This window comes from Hemiscyllium ocellatum, chromosome 21 (assembly GCF_020745735.1).
Source record: "Hemiscyllium ocellatum isolate sHemOce1 chromosome 21, sHemOce1.pat.X.cur, whole genome shotgun sequence".
In the NCBI taxonomy this organism is placed as follows: domain Eukaryota; kingdom Metazoa; phylum Chordata; class Chondrichthyes; order Orectolobiformes; family Hemiscylliidae; genus Hemiscyllium; species Hemiscyllium ocellatum.
Genome location: NC_083421.1, coordinates 57,635,698 through 57,656,866, shown reverse-complemented (window position 1 = coordinate 57,656,866; position 21,169 = coordinate 57,635,698). Strand labels below are relative to the sequence as shown.

General features: G+C 44.3%; 1 protein-coding gene across 1 annotated transcript in view; it reads right to left on the bottom strand.

The window, feature by feature from the left end:
* st6galnac6 (ST6 (alpha-N-acetyl-neuraminyl-2,3-beta-galactosyl-1,3)-N-acetylgalactosaminide alpha-2,6-sialyltransferase 6) overlaps nt 1-11,178 on the bottom strand; it is a 26,296-nt gene extending 15,118 nt beyond the window's left edge. Inside the window, exons 1-2 of the mRNA XM_060841533.1 lie at nt 11,170-11,178; nt 8,427-8,615 (exon numbers count right to left, since the gene is read on the bottom strand). Of these exons, the coding sequence (XP_060697516.1) occupies nt 8,427-8,615; nt 11,170-11,178 (198 nt within the window). The remainder of the gene's footprint in view (nt 1-8,426; nt 8,616-11,169) is intronic.
* Nucleotides 11,179-21,169: the final 9,991 nt, after the last annotated feature.

Genomic DNA, 21,169 nt, shown 5'->3' with positions numbered 1-21,169 from the left:
TGTGGTGTGGGTGGTGTGGTGTGGGTGTGGGTGGTGTGGGTGTGGGTGGTGTGTGGGTGTGGGTGGTGTGTGGGTGTGGGTGGTGTGATGTGGGTGGTGTGGTGTGGGTGTGGGTGGTGTGGGTGGTGTGGTGTGGTGTGGGTGTGGGTGGTGTGGGTGGTGTGTGGGTGTGGGTGGTGTGGGTGTGGGTGGTGTGTGGGTGTGGGTGTGGGTGGTGTGTGTCTTCACCAAATTTCAACATTTCCCTTTTGGGCATGGTTTTTATTTAAAACCTCTTAATTGTTCAGTTGCGATATTGTAGTCAATTTGTGGGCACAATTTATTTAGTTCAGTTGGCTGGATGGCTGGTTTGCAATGCATAGGTGATGCCAATAGCGGGGGTTCAATTCCCTCACCAGCTGAGGTTACCACGAATTTCTCAACATCCCCTCTGGTCTGAGGAATGGTACCCTCACATTAAACCACCTATCATCTCTCTCATGAGAAAGCAGCCCTCGTTGGTCTTTACCACCCTGTCCGTTTTGTCTACTCACGTGTTTTGGCACAACACTGATTATCAATGAGTTGCTTTCATTGTCAGTAGGTCAATGTTTGTTTGTGGTGCCAAGATAGACCCGAACAGATGTCTCTACAATTCCAGTTAAAATTAAATGAGAAATTGCAGATGCTGAAGAAAACACCCTAATACTGCTGGGAAAACTCAGCAGGTCTGTGGAGAGAGAAACAGAAGTAATAGTTTGAGTCATGTGAGTCTTTTTCAGAACTGTTCTGACTCAAGACATTGACTCTGCTTTCTTTCTACAGACTCTGGCAGACCTTCCTCCAGCATTTTGGTTTCTATCCCAGTTTGGATAGCTGATCTTCCACCAGAGACCAGAAGGGAGCCAGTCCAAATCTGCTGCACCCACTCCTTGAGAGAACTGTCTAATTGGTCGCACTCTCCCCTGCTCATTCCCTGGGAATCTGCAAACATTTCCTCCACTATCATCTCTGTTTCCATCCCCCACACTTTAAAGATGTGATGCCGCTAGGTATGGAACGTTTGAGGTATAGAGAGAGGCTGGACAGACTGGGACTTTTTTCACTGATGCTTAGGAGGTTGAGAGGTGACCTTATCGAGGTTTATAAAATAACAAGGCTCATGGGTAGGGTGATGGTAACCATCCCTTTCCCTAGGATGGGGGATTTCAAGACTGGGGGCACACTGTTCAGGTGAGAGGAGAGAGATTTTAAAAAGACATGAGGGGCAAATATTTTACACACAGGGCGGTTCGCATGTGGAATGAACTTCTCAAGGAAGTGGTTGATGTGGGCACAATTACAACTTTTAAAAGATATTTGACTGGATACATGAATTGGAGAGATCAGCCAGGAGCAGGCAGGTGGGACTAGTTTAGTTTGCAACTATGTTCAGCATGAGTTGCACCAAAGGGTATGTTTCTGTGCTGCATGACTCTACAAAACTACTCGCTGTAGAAGATAAGATTTTCCTCATCTTGGCTTTAGTTCTTTTCCCATTGTTATTTGATTGCAAATGGGATTTAATGATTGTTGGAATAAGGGGAAATAATGATCGAGTGCGGTTTTCACTCCTGAAGGCTGTCCTGCAAGAAACAATGTACCCGGTGAGTGAAGAAAGATTGAGAGCCAGTTCTGCACATTGTCCAGACTCAGTGAGGCACTGCGGACTTCAGACCCTCTCGGAACTACACTCAACACAAAGACTTCTTCAAAAGGAGCAGGCAAGCGGGGAGAGAAAACAAGAGTGACATTCTTTTTTTCCAATAAGCTGCAGCAACAATTATTAATTATTGGTAGCTGACCTGATTGTGAGATGATTAACTGAAATTATTAAGCCTCTGTACAATGCGGAGTCACCAAAGTATGACGGTTGCAAAGTTCAGTCATGCTAAATCAATTCCAACTCATTCCTTTTATGCTGTCAGCTGTTTTTCCTTCAATATCTGGATAATACTGAATTAACTTTCAAGGTCCTCTTTACAACACAACTACGAGAGGGAAACGGCACAGGTAATAAACATTCACTTGAACTATAGTTACAAGGAAGTAGTTTGGTCAACTTTGACCTTACTCCTTCAGAAGACTTTGGAGCAGAATTAGGCCATTCAGCCCATCAGCGTTCGACAAGGTTCCCCCCATGGGAGAATGGTTAGCAAGGTTAGATCTCATGGAATACAGGGAGAACTAGCCATTTGGATACAGAACTGGCTCAAAGGTGGAAGACAGAGGGTGGTGGTAGATGGTTGTTTTTCAGACTGGAGGCCTGTGACCAGTGGAGTGCCACAAGGATTGGTGCTGGGACCTCTACTTTTTGTTATTTACATAAATGATTTGGATGCGAGCATAAGAGGTACAGTAAGTAAGTTTGCAGATGACCCCAAAATTGGAGGTGTAGTGGACAGTGAAGAGGGTTACCTCCGATTACAACAGGATCTTGACCAGACGGGCCAATGGGCTGAGAAGTGGCAGATGGAGTTTAATTCAGATAAACGTGAGGTGATGCATTTTGGGAAAGCAAAACGTAGCAGGACTTATACACTTAATGGTAAGGTCCGAGGGAGTGTTGCTGAACAAAGAGACCTTGGAGTGCAAGTTCATAGCTCCTTGAAAGTGGAGTCGCAGGCAGACAGGATAGTGAAGAAGGCATTTGGTATGCTTTCCTATATTGGTCAGAGTGTTGAGAACAGGAGTTGGGAGGTCACGTTGCGGCTGTACAGGATATTGGTTAGGCCACTGTTGGAATATTGCGTGCAATTCTGGTCCCCTTCCTATTGGAAAGATGCTGTGAAACTTGAAAGGGTTCAGAAAAGATCTATAAGGATGGTGCCAGGGTTGGAGGATTTGAGCTATACGAAGAGGCTGAATAGGCTGGGGCTGTTTTCACCGGTGCGTCAGAGGCTGAGGGATAAACTTATAGAGGTCTACAAAATTATGAGGGTCATGGATAGGATAAATAGACAAAGTCTTTCCCCTGGGTTCAGTGAGTGCAGAACTAGAGGGCATAGGTTTAGGATGAGAGGGGAAAAGATAAAAAAGAGAGACCTAAAGGGCAACTTTTTCACACAGAGGGTGGTACGTGTATGGAATGAGCTGCCAAAGGAAGTGGTGGAGGCTGGTACAATTGCAACATTTAAAAGGCATTTGGATGACTATATGAATAGGAAGGGTTTGGAGGGATATGGGCCGGGTGCTGGCAGGTGGGACTAGATTGGGTTAGGATATCTGCTCGGCCTGGACGGATTGGACGGAAGGGTCTGCTTCAGTGCTGTACATCTCTATGACTCTAAGTCTGCTCCACCGTTAATGGAGATCAAGATCTGATAATCCTCAAGCCTGGTTCTCTGCCTTTTCCCTTTAACCCTAGCAAATTTGGGAATGACATGGTGGCTCAGTGGTTAGCACTGCTGCCTCACTGCGCCAGGTACCCAGGTTCGAGTCCACCCACTGGTGACTCTGTGTGGAGGTTGCACATTTTTCTCGTGTCTGCATGGATTTCCTCCGGGTGCTCCAGTTTCCTCCTACTGTCCAAAGATGCGCAGGTTAGGTGGACTGGCCACGCTAAATTACCTATATAGTGTCTAGGGTTGTGCAGGTAGATGGATTAGCCATGAGAAATACAGGTTTGGGGTGTCTAGGTGAAATGCTCCTCAGAGGTTCAGTGCAGAGTTGATAGGCTGAATGGCCAATTTCCATACTGTAGGGTTTCTAAGAAACAGTGATCATAACATGATCGAGTTCAATATAGCTTTGGAAGCAAAAAGCATGAATCAGCTACGAGAGTTCTAGACTTAGTTAACGCTGGCTTTACTGAGATGAGACAGAGATGGTCCACAGTAAACTGGGAATGTCTGCTCAAGGGTCAAACAACTGGAGAATAGTGGAGGATGTTTAAAGAAACATTTAACCCAATACAAACCTCATTTATACTCGAGAGGGAAAAGCTCTACTTCACTGAAAAACAGCCACAACTAAAGAAGTAATGGACAGCATAAAACTAAAATGCAAAAAACAGCACAGACCCTGCTGATTGGAAAGAGACAACGACTAGCAAAGGGCCACAAAACAGTTTATAAGAGCTACTAAAGGGGATTATGAAAGGAAATGTGCAAGAGACATCAAAATATATAAGAAATTTTGTAATTACATAAAAGGAAAGCGGGTGAAGAAGAGCAGTGTTGGCCCACTAATGACTGAAACTGGGGATATTGTCAATGACTACAGGGAAATGACAGACATATATTGAATAATTACTTTGCCTCAGTATTTACAGTCCCAAAGGAGGATAACTTACCAGAAGTTCAGGGCAAATTAGTAGTGCAATGGAAACAGGGACCAAATAAAATTAAAGTAAACATCAGCAATGAGGAAGTTAATGGTGTTTAAAGAGCAACAGATTCCTGGCAGTTTCCATGTAAGGGTATTAAAGGAAGTAGGAGAGCATATTGTAGATGTTCTAACTACAGTTTTTCAGAGATGCCTAGATTTTGGAGTCCTTCCCCTGGATTGGAAAATTGCAAGTGTACTCTGCTTTTTAAGAAGGGCGTAAGAAGAAAACCAGGAATTACAGACCAGTTAGTCTAATATCTGTGGTGGGGAAATTGTTGGAGTCTATAATCATGAATGGGGAACTAGATTTTCAATTAATCATGGATTTATGACAGGTAGGTCATGCCTGACAAACCTCAATTAACTCTAACGGAGTGAATAAGCCAATGGATGTTTTTACAAGGATCTACCAGAAGCTCTTTGATATAGTGAGAGACTGTTAACTAAGGCAGAAGTGAATGGAGGACAAATTACTGAAATGGCTGGGAAAATGGTTGAGTTGAGGATGGCAGAAATTAGGGACAATAGGTGACAGGATGTGACCAATCCTGTCCCAAAGGGCCTCAATTATTCACATTATTTATTAATGATGTGGAAAATGGCGCAGCAAGTCACATATCCAAATTTGCTCTTGGCACAGTTAGATGGCATTGTAGACCGTGTAGATGACAGCATAAAATGACAAGGGGATATTGATAGATTAAGTGAATGGGCAAAAAATTGTGGAAGATAGAGTTCAATGTAAGCAAGTGTGAGCTTATCCATTCTGGACTGAAAAGGATAGATCAGGGTACTTTCTAGTTGGTGTGTAGTTAAATGCAGTGGATGCCCAAAGGGACTTAGGAGTTCAGGTGCATAAATCTTTAAAATGTCACAAGCAGGTGTAGAAAACAATCAAGAAAGCCAATGGATGGAATAGAATAGAATTTTAGCCTTTATATCCAGGGGAACAGAGAACAAGGATGCAGGAGTTATGCTGCAGTTATACAACACCCGGGTTAGACTCCACTTGGAGTACTTGGAGTAGATCTGGGCACCCTCTCCCTTTGGTATTGGAGGAAGAACAAAGTAGGTTTACAAGAATGGTATCTGAACTTCAGGAATTAAGTTATGAGAGATTATACAAATTATGCCGATTTTCTCTAGAATTTAGAAATTAAAGGATGATCTAATTGAATACTTCAAGTTATTAACAGGAAACGGTCAGGGTAACCATTTCCGTTGGTTGGGGATTCTAAAACTAGGGGGCATTGTCTGAGAATTAGGACCAGACTGTTCAGGAGAGATGTTACAAAGCACTTTCATAAGGGTGATAGATGTTTGGAACACTCTTCCACAAATGGCAGTGGATGCTGAACCAGTTATTAAGTTTAATTTTTTTGTTAAGCAAAGATATTAAGAGATATGGGCCAAAGGCAGGTACATGGAGTTAGGCCATAGGTCAGCCATGATCTCACTGAATGGTGGGACAGGCTCAAAGACTGAATGGCCTACTCCTGTTACTATGTTCCAAGATAATTCTCCACTCCCTTACTGATTAAGAACATCTGTCTCATTCTTGAAGTTCCTATCTTACATCCGCCATCAGTTGGAAACACTGGGGAAAACTGTCAATTTTCTCGTTCTTAAGAGAAGCTACAAGGGAGATTCAAATAGGTGTGTGCAATTATTTATGTTTGAGTAAATAAGGAGAAACTGTTTCCATTAGCGGGTGGCTCAAAAACCAGAGGACACAAATTTAGGTCAATTGTCGAAAGAACTGGGGAGGGGAGATGACGAGTCACTTTTAAAAGATGCAATGAGTTACCATGATCTGGAATTCAATGACTGGAAGGGTGGTAGAAGTAAATTTGATACAAACTTTCAAAAGGAGAAATTAAAAAAACACTTGAAAAAGAAAAACGTTGCGGGGAAAGACAGGAAGTGGGACTAAGCAGATAGCTATTTTAAATAGACCAAACAGGCACTAACAAGCGCCAACATCTGGTCATAACTGGAGCTACAAAGATTGCAACAAACAAAAACAGAAACGCAGCGCATTTGGCAGCATCTGTGGACAGAAGAACAGGGTTAATGTTTCGAATCCAAAGACCTTTCTTCAGAACTAGAAGCAGCTGATCAACGGTGGTAGTTATGCTGATGACAAGGGTTGGGGGAAGGAGTGAAGGTTAGGTGGAGAGGGAGCCTAGAGAGAAAGGAAAAGGATAGGCAGACAAAGAATCAAAACTGCTTTAAGTTTGAAAGAAGTGTCACTTCTCTCGAAACGTTAACTGTTTCTCTCTCCACAAATGCTGCCAGACCTGCTGAGTTTCTCCAGCAATTTTTTTTGTTTCAGATCTCCAGCATCTGCAGTTCTTTGTCTTATATTGCAATAACAGCTGGAAAAGACAAGTTCCAATTCCCAATAGGATTTAAATGGGCCAGTTAATTTTTTTTAAAAATCATCTGCGGATATTTTAAAGCATTGTAATGATTTACAGCGTAGAAACATACCATTCAGCTAAACTGATTTATAGATTAGATTCCTTAGTGTGGAAACAGGACACTTAGCCCAAAAGTCCACACCAACCTCCGAACTGTAACCCACCCAGACCCATTCCCCTACCATATATTTACCCCTTACTAATGCACCTAACACTATGGGCAATTTAGCATGGCCAATTCATCTGATCTGCACATCTTTGGATGGTGAACAGAGTTGGATTGTGGGAGGAAAGCGGAGCACCTGGAGGAAACCCACTCAGGCACACAGGGAGAATGTGCAAACTTCACACAGAGAGTCACCCAAGACAAGAATCGAACCTGGGTGCCTGGCGTTGTGTGGCAGAAATGCTAACCACTGAGCCACCGTGCTGCCCTTATGTCAGTACTAATGCTCTAAATGAGCCAACTCACATGATTCTTCATCGATGGCACAGTGGTTAGCACTGCTGCCTCACAGCGCCTGTAGACCCGGGTTCAATTCCCGACTCAGGCGACTGACTGTGTGGAGTTTGCACGTTCTCCCCGTGTCTGCGTGGGTTTCCTCCGGGTGCTCCGGTTTCCTCCCACAGTCACAAAGATGTGCGGGTCAGGTGAATTGGCCAAGCTAAATTGCCCGTAGTGTTAGGTAAGGGGTAAATGTAGGGGTATGGATGGGTTGCGCTTCGGCGGGTCGGTGTGGACTTGTTGGGCCAAAGGGCCTGTTTCCACACTAAGTCTAATCTAATCTAACACTGGATGTAGGTTTGCTACAAACGTTTCATCACCCTAGGTAACATTTTCAGTGGGCCTCCATGCGAAGGACTGCTGACAATTCCTGCTTTCTATTTATATGTTCGAGTTTCTTTGGGTTGGTGATGTCATTTCCTGTTCTTTTTCTCAGGGGGTGGTAGATGGGGTCTACCTCGTTGTGTTTGTTGATAAGAGTTCCAGTTGGAATGCCATGCTTCTAGGAATTCTCCTGTGTCTCTCTGTTTGGCTTGTCCTTGGATGGATGTATTGTCCCAGTCGAAGTGGTGTCCTTCCTTATGTATATGTAAGTATACTAGTGAGAGAGGGTCATATCGTTTTGTGGCTAATTGATGTTCATGTATCCTGGTGACTAGTTTTCTTTTTGAACACATATACTCTATCAACAAACATATCGAGTTAGACGCCATCTACCACTTCCTGAGAAAAAGAACAGGAAATGACATCAGCACAGGAAATTACTTCACCAACCAAAAGAAACCCGAACATATAAACAGAAAGCAGAAATTATCAGCAGTTCTTTGCCCGGAGGCCCATTGAAGATGTTACCTACTAGGGTGACAAAACATCTGGAAATGAACCTTCCAGTTCAACGAGCAAACCTACATCCAGAATCTCAACCTGAGCCACAAATCTTCTCAAAACTCATTCTTCATCTAACTCCATCATATTCTATTCCTTGCTTTCTCTCACATGTTTATCAAACTTTTTTATGCCATTTCCTTCAACTATTCCTCATGGGTATTCTAAACACACTTAGAGAAAGCAGTTTTCCTAACTCTCTTTGCGATTAAATGTTGCCGGCATTAAATTATTTCACAAAAGGAAAAGCTCAGAGAGGGTCTTACCTTGTTCCCAACAACTGGTAAGTAACCATCTTTTGTGACCCATTTCTTTAAATTTAGTGGCGCCCGATTCACAACGTGGTAGATGAAGCCACTTTTGTAACCCAACGAGCTGTTGCCACTGCTAGAACTATAGATGATCAAGAGGGTTGTCACAATGATGATTGCTGTAACAACGACATATTTTTCAACCTGCAACAAAAAAAAATTGAACAAGAGAATTTGTTTTGCTAAAGTCATAGGGTTTACAAATGCAATTGTTAGCATTTATCCCTACAGGCAAATATTCAAATGGTTATTGAATGTCAAATGTTTTAAGGAGAAGGGGTTGCTATGACTGCTATTTCCCCAAATCCTGCACACAAATGGATGATTAATATTTGCATGCCTGATATAAAGCACTTCACCTCCTTGATCAATGGGATCAAAGGTTACAGGGAGAAGGCAGGAGAATAGGGTTGAAAAACTTATCAGCCATGATTGAATGGTGGAGCAGACTCAACGGGCCAAATGGCCTAATTTCTGCTCCCATGTCTTATGGTCTCATGATCCAATTAATGTTCCAGATTTGAAATGTCTTTTCAAAGTCTACGTATTTGAGATTCTGTGAACCGACAAACTACAACTGAACCTCCAACATTTTCACTGTGTCTAATGGAACAATGGATTTGCTAGAAGTGCTGTCGTTTCTTGCATGTTCCTAATGAGGAACATGCTCCCTTTGAGGACAGTAAAGAAGAAGGATGTGATTGCACTGGAAAAGGTGCAGAGGAGATTCAGCAAGACATTGTCCCTGGGTTGGAGGGTTTCGTTATAATAAGAGATTGGATGCACTGGGTTGTTTTCCACAGAGCAGAGGGAACTGAAAGGGAACATGATTGAGATGTATAAAATTATGAGGGGCATAGTTAGGGTAGATAGGAAGAATCATTTCCTCTTGGTGGAGGGGTCAATGATCAGGGACATAGGTTTAGGTCAGGGGACAAGAGGTGAATAGAGGATGTGAGGAAAGCTTTTTTCCACACCCAGAGGGCAGTGGGAATCTGGAACTCATTGCCTGTAAAGGTGATAGAGGCAGAAACTCTTATAACATTCTGTAGTGATCGGAGCAAGATTGGCCAGTTGGATATTGAGTATGAGTTCCCTGATTGGGGCTGTTAATCCTGGAGACCTGGTTGACAGATATATAAACAGGGGTGTCAGAGATTCTCCTCAGTCTAGGGACTGGCTGGTTGGAGCCTAGGTACTGGGCATGTGTAAATCAAGGGTGACCCGGTGATGGGATACTGGCCTCTCTGGAATTATTTCACGTTTACAAAGCATTCAGAAGTTCAATTGTGATGCCAAGGGAATGAGCCAAATCCATGAAAATTGGATTAGAATAATGGCTCGTTTCTCTTTTAACTAGTGCAAGCTAGATGGGCTGAAAGGCCTTTTACTGTGCTGTACATTTCTACGACTGTAGGAGGCAACCACACATCTGGAGTCATATGTAGGATGAAAGGATGACAGATTTCCTTCTGTACTAGGAATGAGGGAGAACCAAATGGGATATTTTTACAACAATCGACAGTTTCACACTCACCATTTCTGATATTAGCTTTTATTCCAGACTTTTTGGGATTAATTAACTGCATTCATTCATTAAATATAAATTCCTGTAGGTGCTGTGGTGGGGTTTGAACCAGACTCCCCATAGTCTGTAGGTCGGTCCTGGTGACATTACAGCCACCTTCTCCCATGCATTTACATAGTGCCGTTGCCACAGCGTGACATTCCAAAGCACTTTACAAAAGCAAAAGCCACTGATGTGACACCCAGTCATGTTGAGATGTTTGGACAGGCGAACAAGAAAGACTTGGTCAAAAGTGTAAGGTTTTCAGGGGAAAGGAAAGCCATGAAAAGGCAAAAAGCTTTGAGAGAGAATCCCAGAGTTTAAGGCCTAGACACGGTGGAACCAACAGCCTGGAGTAATGAAAATCAGAGAGTTGGAGAATTGGAAAACTGCAGAGGGTTGCAGCCTGAGCAATATTCTATGGGATCTGCAAACCACTCGGCATTCCATACACCCCAACTGGCACGTTCACACAAACTGGCTTCTCTTGCCAAAAGCTTCCATCGTGCACTGACCTCCGAGGAGAAACAATAAATAAAGGGAACGTAGATGGCAAGGTTTGAGAAAGAGGGATTTGGGGCGAATGGGAAGTTTTAAAACTAATGCACTGCCAGACTGGAAGCCAGCGTGAGTCAGGAAGCACAGGAGTGATGGTGGACACCTCTTACCGTGAGCTCGGATATAATCAGCAGAACCTCCTCTGAGCTCACATTTCCAATGGGTACAATCTGGGAGGGCAGCTGAGATAGTTTAGGAATGGTTAAGTCTCAAGGTATCACAGCTTGAAGGAGTTAAAGGCATTGCATTCAGAAGCATAGAGGATTAGTACATTTATAGCATTCATTGGGACTCAGGAAGACTGCTTTCAAAGCTCTTTAAATCACATTTCACAGCAACAAACACAATAGTGACAAATGAAATCAATAATCCAAGAAATCCAAAATAAAAACAGCTTTTGTTGGCAGCGTAGAGTGCAGCATCTGCAAACAAGTTAAAATTCCCCAAACACACTTCTCTTCAGGTGACCTGCTGTGTACATCCAGCAATGTTTTAGAAGCAGATAGTTTGTTGCATTTTTCAACTCTTTTGAAGGTGGCAGCAGCTCTAGTTCTGTAAATATTGCGTCCTCACCTTAAACATGCCTGGAACAAAAATAAAATAAATATTTGAAATTCACAGAGTGATTTTTTTTTAGAAAAGAAGTGAGCACAATCAATTGATTCAATAAAACGAGAGGCAGTTACTGAGGAATAACTCATCTCTTTCTAGACCACATTGACTCCAAACCTATTTGGGCGACAAAGTTAGCTCAGAACTGACCTCAATAAACTGAAAACATCTCTATATTAAACACATCCAAACAAACTTCAGAAAGAGTTATCCAGCTTCTTGGGAAAATGCTAAACAGCTAACACTTGTTCCTCAAGCACAGTCCACTATTTTTCTGGACAGTTTCATTGAATGTGGCGTTGCTAGTGGTATCAGTATTTATTACACATCCCTGAATGACCTTCTCTCTCTCTCAAAAAAATTGTTGACTGGGATTCTCAATGACAAGACAGAATGTGCTGCCCAGCCCTGACTGCCCTGGAGAAGTTGGTGGGAAGCTGCTTTCTTGAGACACTGCAGTGGGCACGATCACAATGCTGCTGTGGTGTCCCAGGATTTGGAGCCAGAGACGGTGAAGGAGCGGAGAAGCAGTTCAAAGTGTGTTCCCATGCGTCTGCTACCAGTGTCCTTCTGGGTGGTCGCGGTCGCAGGTTTGGAAGGTGTTGTTAGAAGAGGCGTGGGCAACTTCCAAGCGCACCTTGAACGCGATACACAGTAGGGAGTGAATGCACAAGGTGGCAAATAGGGTGCCAATTAAGCAGGCTGATGAGAAGGTGGCATTTCGGAATAGACCTCAGTGGCTTGCTAGGCCGCTTCAGAGGGAAGATAGAAGTCAATGTGGGGATGCACACAGGACAGACTGGGTTTAGACAGCCAATTTCATTCCCTAAAGTGTTGATAAAAGAAAGTGAGATACAAACCTTTTCAATGCAGATCGCTCCAATTGGACAGCTTCCAAAATACAGTTCTGCCCTAAAACGTGTACAAAGAGCTGCCTGGCCAATCGCAGTGTCATTGCAAGTTAGCGCATGGTCACTTGGTTTCGGGCAATGGTCAGACAATTGCTTTCTGTCACTCCAACGCTGAAAGCAGGAGACAAAATGAAAATGTTAAAATCCTTAAAGGTAGGTCTCGCTGGTTAGATTATTGATAGAATCACATTAATTTCTTTGTGGAGTGTTTTGTTCAAAAGATGAAGCAGGTGCACTGATGTCTCTGTTGACAGGCTGCTAGGAGGATGCTATTAACGCACGAGAGTGGGGGAAAAAAAAGACACAGGATTTTCAGAGCATGGCACAACTCTGCAGTGTCCACTGATTCCAAGCTTTGCTGAGATATAAACAGTTCCCCCAATCCTGAGCTACCGCCATGTTCCATAAAACCAGGTGTTACAGACCAGGCCATAACCCGCTCAAAACATTTCAAGGTGGCGGCGCAGACCCAAACCTTTCTAGTTGCTTTAAGCAGGTGAAAGGTGACATTGCAGGAGTGATGCAGCTGGCCCAACTACTCGGTTTCAAAACAAAACTGAATTTATTTACAGACGAAAAAAAACGAGAACAGAATATAGAATAACATAACTGACAAAACCCAATTGACTCTATTGCAACATCCCATAAATACCCCCTTGGCAAAAGGAAAGGGGAAGTCAAACACAGATTCTTATAGGAGAGATGTGGGAGACAGAAGAGACAGAGACACAGAGAGAGAGAGAGAGAGAGAGAGAGACAGAGAGAGAGAGACAGAGAGAGAGAGAGACAGAGAGAGACAGAGAGAGACAGAGACAGAGAGAGACAGAGACAGAGAGAGACAGAGACAGAGAGAGAGACACACACAGAGAAAGAGAGAGAGAGAGAGAGAGAGAGACAGAGAGAGAGACAGAGAGAGAGATAGAGAGAGAGAGACACACAGAGAGAGAGAGAGAGAGAGAGAGAGAGACACACACAGAGACAGAGACAGAGACAGAGACAGAGAGAGAATCAGCATGGAGTTGTTTCCTTGACCAGCAGCCACAATAACCAGTAGATTAGATTAGATTACTTACAGCGTGGAAACAGGCCCTTCGGCCCAACAAGTCCACACCAACCCACCGAAGCGCAACCCACCCATTCCCCTACATTTACCCCTTTACCTAACACTACGGGCAATTTAGCATGTACTGACCTGCACATCTTTGGACTGTGGGAGGAAACCGGAGCACCCAGAGAAAACCCACGCTGACATGGGGAAAATGTGCAAACTCCACACAATCAGTCGCCTGAGCTGGGAATTGAACCCGGGTCTCTGGCGCTGTGAGGCAGCAGTGCTAACCACTGTGCCACCGTGCTGCCCTCAGTAGCTGCAGACCAAACAGCTTGCTAAAACCAAACCCTGAACTGGAAGAACTGGTCGAACTGGTCATTCCCCTTTCATTAAACAAGTGTTTTTAAAAGCTTAAACACTTAAACACTTCTTCAAGTAGATAAACCCAGACATATCGGAACCTCCGCCTTTACGATCCCACTGAAAAAATGCAAGGACAGAATAACCTTGTTAAAGGAGCAGCATCGTCACACTGCAGAGTTGTGCCATGCTCTGAAAATCCTTTTTTTTTCCCCACTCTCGTGTGTTAATTGCATCCTCCTAGCAGCCTGTCAACAGAGACATCTGTGCACCTGCTTCACTTTTCCTGTACACTTTTGCCTAATCCACCTAGCGTGCACATCCCTACACCCTACAGGGCAATTTAGCATGGCCAATCCATCTAATCTTTGGTCTGTGGAAGGAAACTGGAGCATCCACACAGACATGGGAAGAATGTGAAAACTCTACACAGTTAAGAGTCATCTACATTGCTGTGGATCTGAAATCACATGTACAGAACAAGTAAGGATGGCAGATTTCTTTCCTTCAAGGGAATCAGGTGGGTTTCTTTTCCTGACAATGGACAATAGCTACCTAGTCACCATTAGGCTAGATTTTTACAAATTTCAAAATTTCTCTATCTGCCTTGGTGGGATTCGAACCCAAGTCGCCAGAACATCAGCCTGGGGTTCTAGGTTACTAGCTTATTAGTATTACCATTAACAAACCAAAACAGAAAGCTGGAGAAACTCAGCAGGTCTGGCAGCAACTGTGTGGACAGAAAAAGAGAGCTAATGTTTTGAGACCATTCTTCATAACAAAAAGCAGTTCGGGAAAGGTGGTATTTAATGCTGATATGGGGCTATAAAGCAGTGAGAGGATAGGTAGAGACAGGGCAAGGCGAAGGGAGAGAAAAGGGGTAGGCAGACAAATGGATGGTTGTTAGTAAACCAGGGAAGAAGAGAAGCTAGGTAAGTGGTAATGGGAGCTGAGTGATTGAAAATGGGTTGATTGTGGTGAAGGAGAAAGTGAGGACTGCAGATGCTGGAGATCAGAGCTGAAAATGCGCAGCAGGCCAGGCAGCATCCAAGGAGGAGAGTCGATGTTTCGGGCATGAGCCCTTCTTCAGGAATGAAATGGTGGTGAAAGCAACCCATTTAAATGATAAGATTTGGGGTATGGGGTAGGTAATAAACAATGAAAGAAAGTAGTCGAGAGTGTGGTGCTGGAAAAGCACAGCTGGTCAGGCAGTATCTGAGGAGCAGGAAAATTGATGCTTCAGGCAAAAGCCCTTATTCAGGAAAGCCCTTTAGTCCTGATGAAGGGCTTATGCCCGAAACGTCGATTTCCCTGCTCTTCAGACGCTGCCAGACCTCCTGTGCTTTTCCAATACCACGCTCTTGAATCTGGTCTCCAGCATGTGCACTCCTTACTTTCTCCTAATGGAAGAAGGTAGCCATGTTCTGAAATTGTTAAATTCAATAACAAATAGAAATTACTGGAAAAGCCCAGCAGGTCTGGCAGCATCGGTGGAGAGGGAAAGCAGAGTTAACATTTTACTGACCCTTCCTCAGAACTGATAGTAACTTGGGGAATGTTGATTTTTATGCAGGAGAAAGAGTGGGGAGGCGTAAGGAGTAAATGATAGGTTGAGATAGAGCCCAAAGAGAGAGAAGAACAGTTGCATAAAGGAGTGGATAACAATCAGGTTAGGAGAGTGAATAGCTGTTAATGGAGACTGTTAGCGACTAACAATGGGCTGTGTGTAATATCAGACCATGAGATAACAAGGCCTGGAGTGTGGGGCTTGGGGTAAGGACATGGGAGAGCTCAAGCCCTAAAGTTGGTGAACTCTATGTTGAGTCCAGAATGCTATAGAGTTCCCAAATGGAAAATGAGGTGCTGAATTCAATGCGGAATGCTGAAGACTTTATAAGATAACTAAGCAGAAGATGATGTGCGTGTACCTCCAGCTGGTGTTGAGTCTCAGTGGAGCACTGCAACAGACCCGAGACAGAAACAAGGAACACAGTGGTGTGTCACAGTAGCAGGCAACACGAAGCTTAGGTCATTTTTATGAATGGAAGGTAGGTGTTACGCAAAGCAGTTTTTCCATTTCCCAGGCTTACGGCAGACCACATTATGAGCAGTGGGTAGAGTAGATTAGATTGAGTGAAATGCAGGGAAATCACTGCTTCACTTGGAAGGGGTATCTGGGGCCTTGGGTACTGAGGAAGTAGGAAGCAAATGGGCAGGTATTACACTTCTGCAATTGCAAGGGAAGGTACCATGAGGGTGTGGGGGGATGGTGGGGTGGGGGGGGAAAACAAGGTGTCCCGAAGGGAACGATCCCTGTGGAAAGCTGACATGGGAGGGTAGGGGAATACGTATCTGGTGGTGGCATCCTACTGGAAGTGGCTGAAATTAGCAGCTTATGATCCTCTGGATGCGAAAACTGGTGGAGTGGGAAGTGTGAAGCAAGGAATCCTATTGGTGTTGTGGGAGGGAAGGGGTGAGGGCAGAAATGCAGGAGGCTTATTGGATACGGCTAAGGGCCCCATCAAACACAGTGGTGGGGAATCCCTCAGCCTCGGGCGACTATCTGTGTGGAGTTTGCACATTCTCCCCACGTCTGCATGGGTTTCCTCTGGGTGCTCTGGTTTCCTCCCACAGAATGTGCAGGTTCAGGGACATCTAGTTAGGTGCATTAGTTAGGGGTAAATGTAGAGTAGTAGGGTAGTGAAATGGGACTGGATGGGTTACTCTTCGGAGGGTCAATGTGGACTTGTTTCCACACTGTAGGCATTCTATTCTATTCTAGACCAATTGTCATAAGGAGGAGGGATGGTAGTGAATTTACCCAAGGTATCCCAGATGGTCTGGGTGAACGTGACCCACAAAGTACACCTCTATTGGCCTAGGAATAGGATTCCCTCGTAAACCAGGAAATACTCCACAGGTTCCAACAAGCCTCAACACAAGGTTAAAGGTCAGCTTTCAATCTGGCACTTTGTAGTGTTTCAGACTCAGTCAGTTCAACAATTTTAGCCTCTAACCTGGGCTTGCATTATGAGCTTCATCTCGGACAGTGGTCGCTCATTGCTGTGCCATTCACACCTCCTTTGGGCCCTGTCCCTTTGTCCCTTCTATCGTCGCGGTCTCCCATCTCACAAGACCAGGGGGTCACACTGGGCTCTTCAACTCAATGTAAAGCATCGACAAGTGGTGCTCAGGAAGACACATCTGTGTTCTTTTATGACAGCAACTGACGGATAAATTTAGCACACCAGGAAATGTTACTGTGTTCTTGTTGGAAATAATGCACTGGGAATCTCTACATCCACCTGAGGGGCTGCAGACAGAGCCTCAGTTTAATGTCACATCTGAATGATGGTATCACCAATCTCATACAGGAAGGGCAGTCCTACCAATATTGCCTGTGTGAATCCACTGGGAGGAAAAACGCACCCACACCAGCATCTTCGACCAGGCAAAATTCCCCAACATCAAGGCACTGAACCCCCTCGATCTGCTGCAATAGGCCAGGCACATTGTCCACATGACCAGCACAAGACTCCCCAAGCAGGTGCTCTACTCCCAGTACCGAAACAGCAGGCGAGCCCCAGGTGGGACAGAGGAAGCGCCTCAAGGATGCCCACAAGGCCTCACTGGGCAAGTGCAATGTTCCCACAGAGACCTGGGAAACACTGCCCCAAGACCGTCCAAAGTGGGAGCGGAGAAAAAGTGGAATCCTGCACAAACAGCGTAAGGAATGCGTTGCCACATCTACACCCCAGCCACTCCTTCCTGTGATCACCACCTGCCCGAAGTGTGATAGAGTCTGCGGTAGCCCCATGGATCTGTACAATTGCCTACAGACTCATCCTAAGAGTGGAAGAGAGTCATCCTCGTCTATAGGGACCACCGGTGATGACAACGATGCTTTATTTTCCCTGTGAAGAGTCACAGATGCACAGCACGGACACAGACCCTTCGGTCCAACTTGTCCATGCTGACCAGATATCCTAACCTAATCTAGTCCCATTTGCCAGCATTTGGCCCGCATACCACTAAACCCTTCCTATTTATATACCCATCCAGATGGATTTTAAATGCTGTAATTGTACCAGCCTCCACCACTTCCTCTGGCAGTTAACTCCATACACAGACCACCCTCTGCGTGAAAAAGTTGCCCCTTAGGTCTCTTTTATATCTTTCCCTTCTCACCCTAAACCTATGTCCTCTAGTTCTGGACTCCCCCACCACACTGGTTTTGAAATGTTAACTCAATCTCTCTCTCTCACACAACAGACGTTGCTGGACCCGGTGAGTTTCTCCGGAATTCTCTGTGCTCGTTATGAAGAGAAACAAAATTGTCAAAAGAGATTTCAGCACTCGAAGAGTTAAGATGTAAAAAGCACCATGTTAAACTTGTCAAACAACTGCCTGCAGTGATCTAGAATTCTCTTCTGTATGCTTTAAGTATGTGGAAGGTTCGATCTATTTCACTTTCAGTCCTGCAGAGAGCAGGCTTTATTATATAGCAATGTGGGGAGTAAGTGATTGCTGTGGGAGTAATGTGCTGACAGACTGAAACCTGGCCCACGCAGCAGTCAATCCTAAGTGTGAGATGATTCATTCCAGACAACATCCAAGTTGTCCCTGGTACCAAAAAAAAAACCATTACCAAGGGCAAAAGTGATCAGCACCCGCCACACGGATGGCAGCCACGAAGGGCATCAATGCATTGTTTCGTCTCTTCGCTCACCATCCCTCCTTCTTTCTTTTCTCTTGCTCCTCCACCTCCTTTGTCCATTGGGAAAAAAAAATTACATACCAGACACTTGTGAGCTTGCAATTCCAGAACACGCTCAGGTCTGTGGGAGAGTTGGCAAGCTCATGTCCTGCACTTCCTACGTCTGTTACTGTGACTAGAATTCCTTTCTCGTGCCATATAATCACAACAATGTCACACGCTCTCTTCCCCTTCCCCATACAGTCTGTTGTGAAAACTCTCTCCTTGTTTTACTCATCAGCAAACGTCACCTTGTAAGATGGCAGCCAGCATTGTGAACAAGAGAAAGACGACATCAATCGCTTTTGTCCTCAAGCTATCCAAACCTAATCCCCCTCTGCTGATCGGTTCCTATACAATGTCAAACTATTCTTTGATCAAGCAAATATCTAGTGAGTCGTGAACAGATGCACGCAACACCAGGTTACAGTCCAACAGGTTTAATTAGAAGCACTAGCTTTCGGAGCATCACTCCTTCATCAGGTGGTTGTGGAGTACACAATTGTAAGGCACAGAATTTATAGCAAAAGTTTACAGTGTGATGTAACTGAAATTATACATTGAAAAACACCTTGATTGTTTGTTAAGTCTCTCATCGGTTAGAATGACCCATACCCATAGGGAGGGCCTCAATCAGGACCTTGGGTTCATGTCACACTACAGGTGACCATCATTGCACTACACACACACACACTCCGACACCTCTACAGGCATGCGCACGCGCACACACACACACTCCTATACACAGTCACGCACACAGACACCACAAACATACCTACAGACACACACACTCCGACACGCACACTCTCACACACTTAAACCACTTTACACTCACACACACATACACTCTCTCATAGACACTCACAAACACCCACCACACACACACACACACACACACGTTTGTGGGGTGAATTTGTACTTGCAAAGTTACACTGTACTTTGCTCAAAATCTGCATGAATCCATGTCAGACTCTGTTAACTCACTTTTTAAATTAGAATCAGTCTAAACATTATGGCACAGAGAACACAGGAGGCTAACACCTTCAACATCTCAACATCTCACTGAGCTGACACCAATTAGAGTGATAGAGTCATAGAAATGTACAGCATGGAAACAGAAACTTCAGTCCAACCTGTCCATGCCAACCAGATATCCCAACCCAATCTAGTCCCACCTGCCAGTGCCCAGCCCATATCCCTCCAAACCCTTCCTATTCATATACCCATCCAAATGCCTCTTAAATGTTGCAATTGTACCAGCCTCCACCACTTCCTCTGGCAGCTCATTCCATACACGTACCACCTTCTGTGTGAAAAAGTTGCCCCTTAGGTCTCTTTTATATCTTTCCCCTCTCACCCTAAACCTATGCCCTCTAGTTCTGGACTCCCCGACTCTAAGGAAAAGACTTTGTCTATTTATCCTATCCATGCTCCTCATAATTTTGTAAACCTCTATAAGGTCACCCCTCAGCCTCCGACGCTCCAGGGAAAACTGCCCCAGCCTATTCAGCATCTCCCTGTAGCTCAAATCCTCCAACCCTGGCAACATCCTTGTAAATCTTTTCTGAACCCTTTCAAATTTCACATCTTTCTGATAGGAATTGTCACAATTAACTTGAGAATGTAATTTTTAAAAAATGTTTTGTGATTTACACATGAAAGAAGTGAAACTATCATGGTCATTCTAACAGACGAGAGACTTAGCAAACAATCAAGGTATTTTTCAATATATAATTTCAGTTATATCACAGTGTGAACTTTTGCTATAAATTCTGTGCTTTACTCCACAACCACCTGATGAAGGAGCGGACCTCTGAAAGCTAATGCTTCCAATTAAACCTGATGGACTGTTACCTGGTGTTGTGAGATTTCTAACTTTGTCCATCCCAGCCCAACACTGGCATCTCCACATCAAGCATATACAGTAACAAGTGTCTTATACAGGCTCAACATCACTTCCTTGTTCTCTACACCCCTGTTAATGAAGCCAAGGATACCACATTTTACTTAGAGCTTTCTCTACCTGCCATCTCCACTGATCCGAGCATCTGTACACCCAGGTTCTTGCACCCCCTTTAAATTTGTACCCACTTTTGAACATGCAAATACTCCTTGTGTGAGTAGAGAATACCAGAACCACCCTAAATACTGCAGCTATAATCACAGGAGACAGATCACCGTTAACAACAGAATTATTTTTCCCGCACAGCATCTTAGACTTCAAGATGGTGTTTACAAAATTCATCGAAATATAAATCGTAGAAACACACAAGAGGAAGCTAGTTAGTCCATCATACTTTAGTAGCCTGGTGTTCTTAATCTTGTTGCATTGCTAAAGAGTTTTTACAGATTCTGAAGTAAAGAAAACACTGACTTTTTTGAAGAAACATCTTACTGTGACTTCATCTTACCACAGGGCTGCAAGAAATACCACCATTACACTATACTGCATCATTTCTACAATGAGAAATACCATCCCATTAGCAGTAACATTTAATTGGTGGATCTCAATAAAACATATTGGATTCTTAAGGGGCTTGACAGGGTAAATGCTGAGAGGCTGTTTCCCTCTTGGGGGAGTGTGGGATCAGGGGGCACAATCTCAGAGTAAAGGGGCACCAAGGAGGAAATTCTTCTCTCAGAGGGTTGAAGGTCTTTGGAACTTGTTGCTACAGACAGCTGTGGGGCAATACTCTTGTGTATAATTAAGTCTGAGATAGATGGTCTCTTAATCAGAAGGGGAATCAAGGATTACAGGGAAAGGACAGGAAGGTGGACATGAGTCATCTCAGATCAACCATGATCACACTGAGTAGTGGAGCAGGCTTGAGGGGCCAAGTGGCCTACTCCTGTTCCTATTTCCCATGGTCTTAACCCCTAATA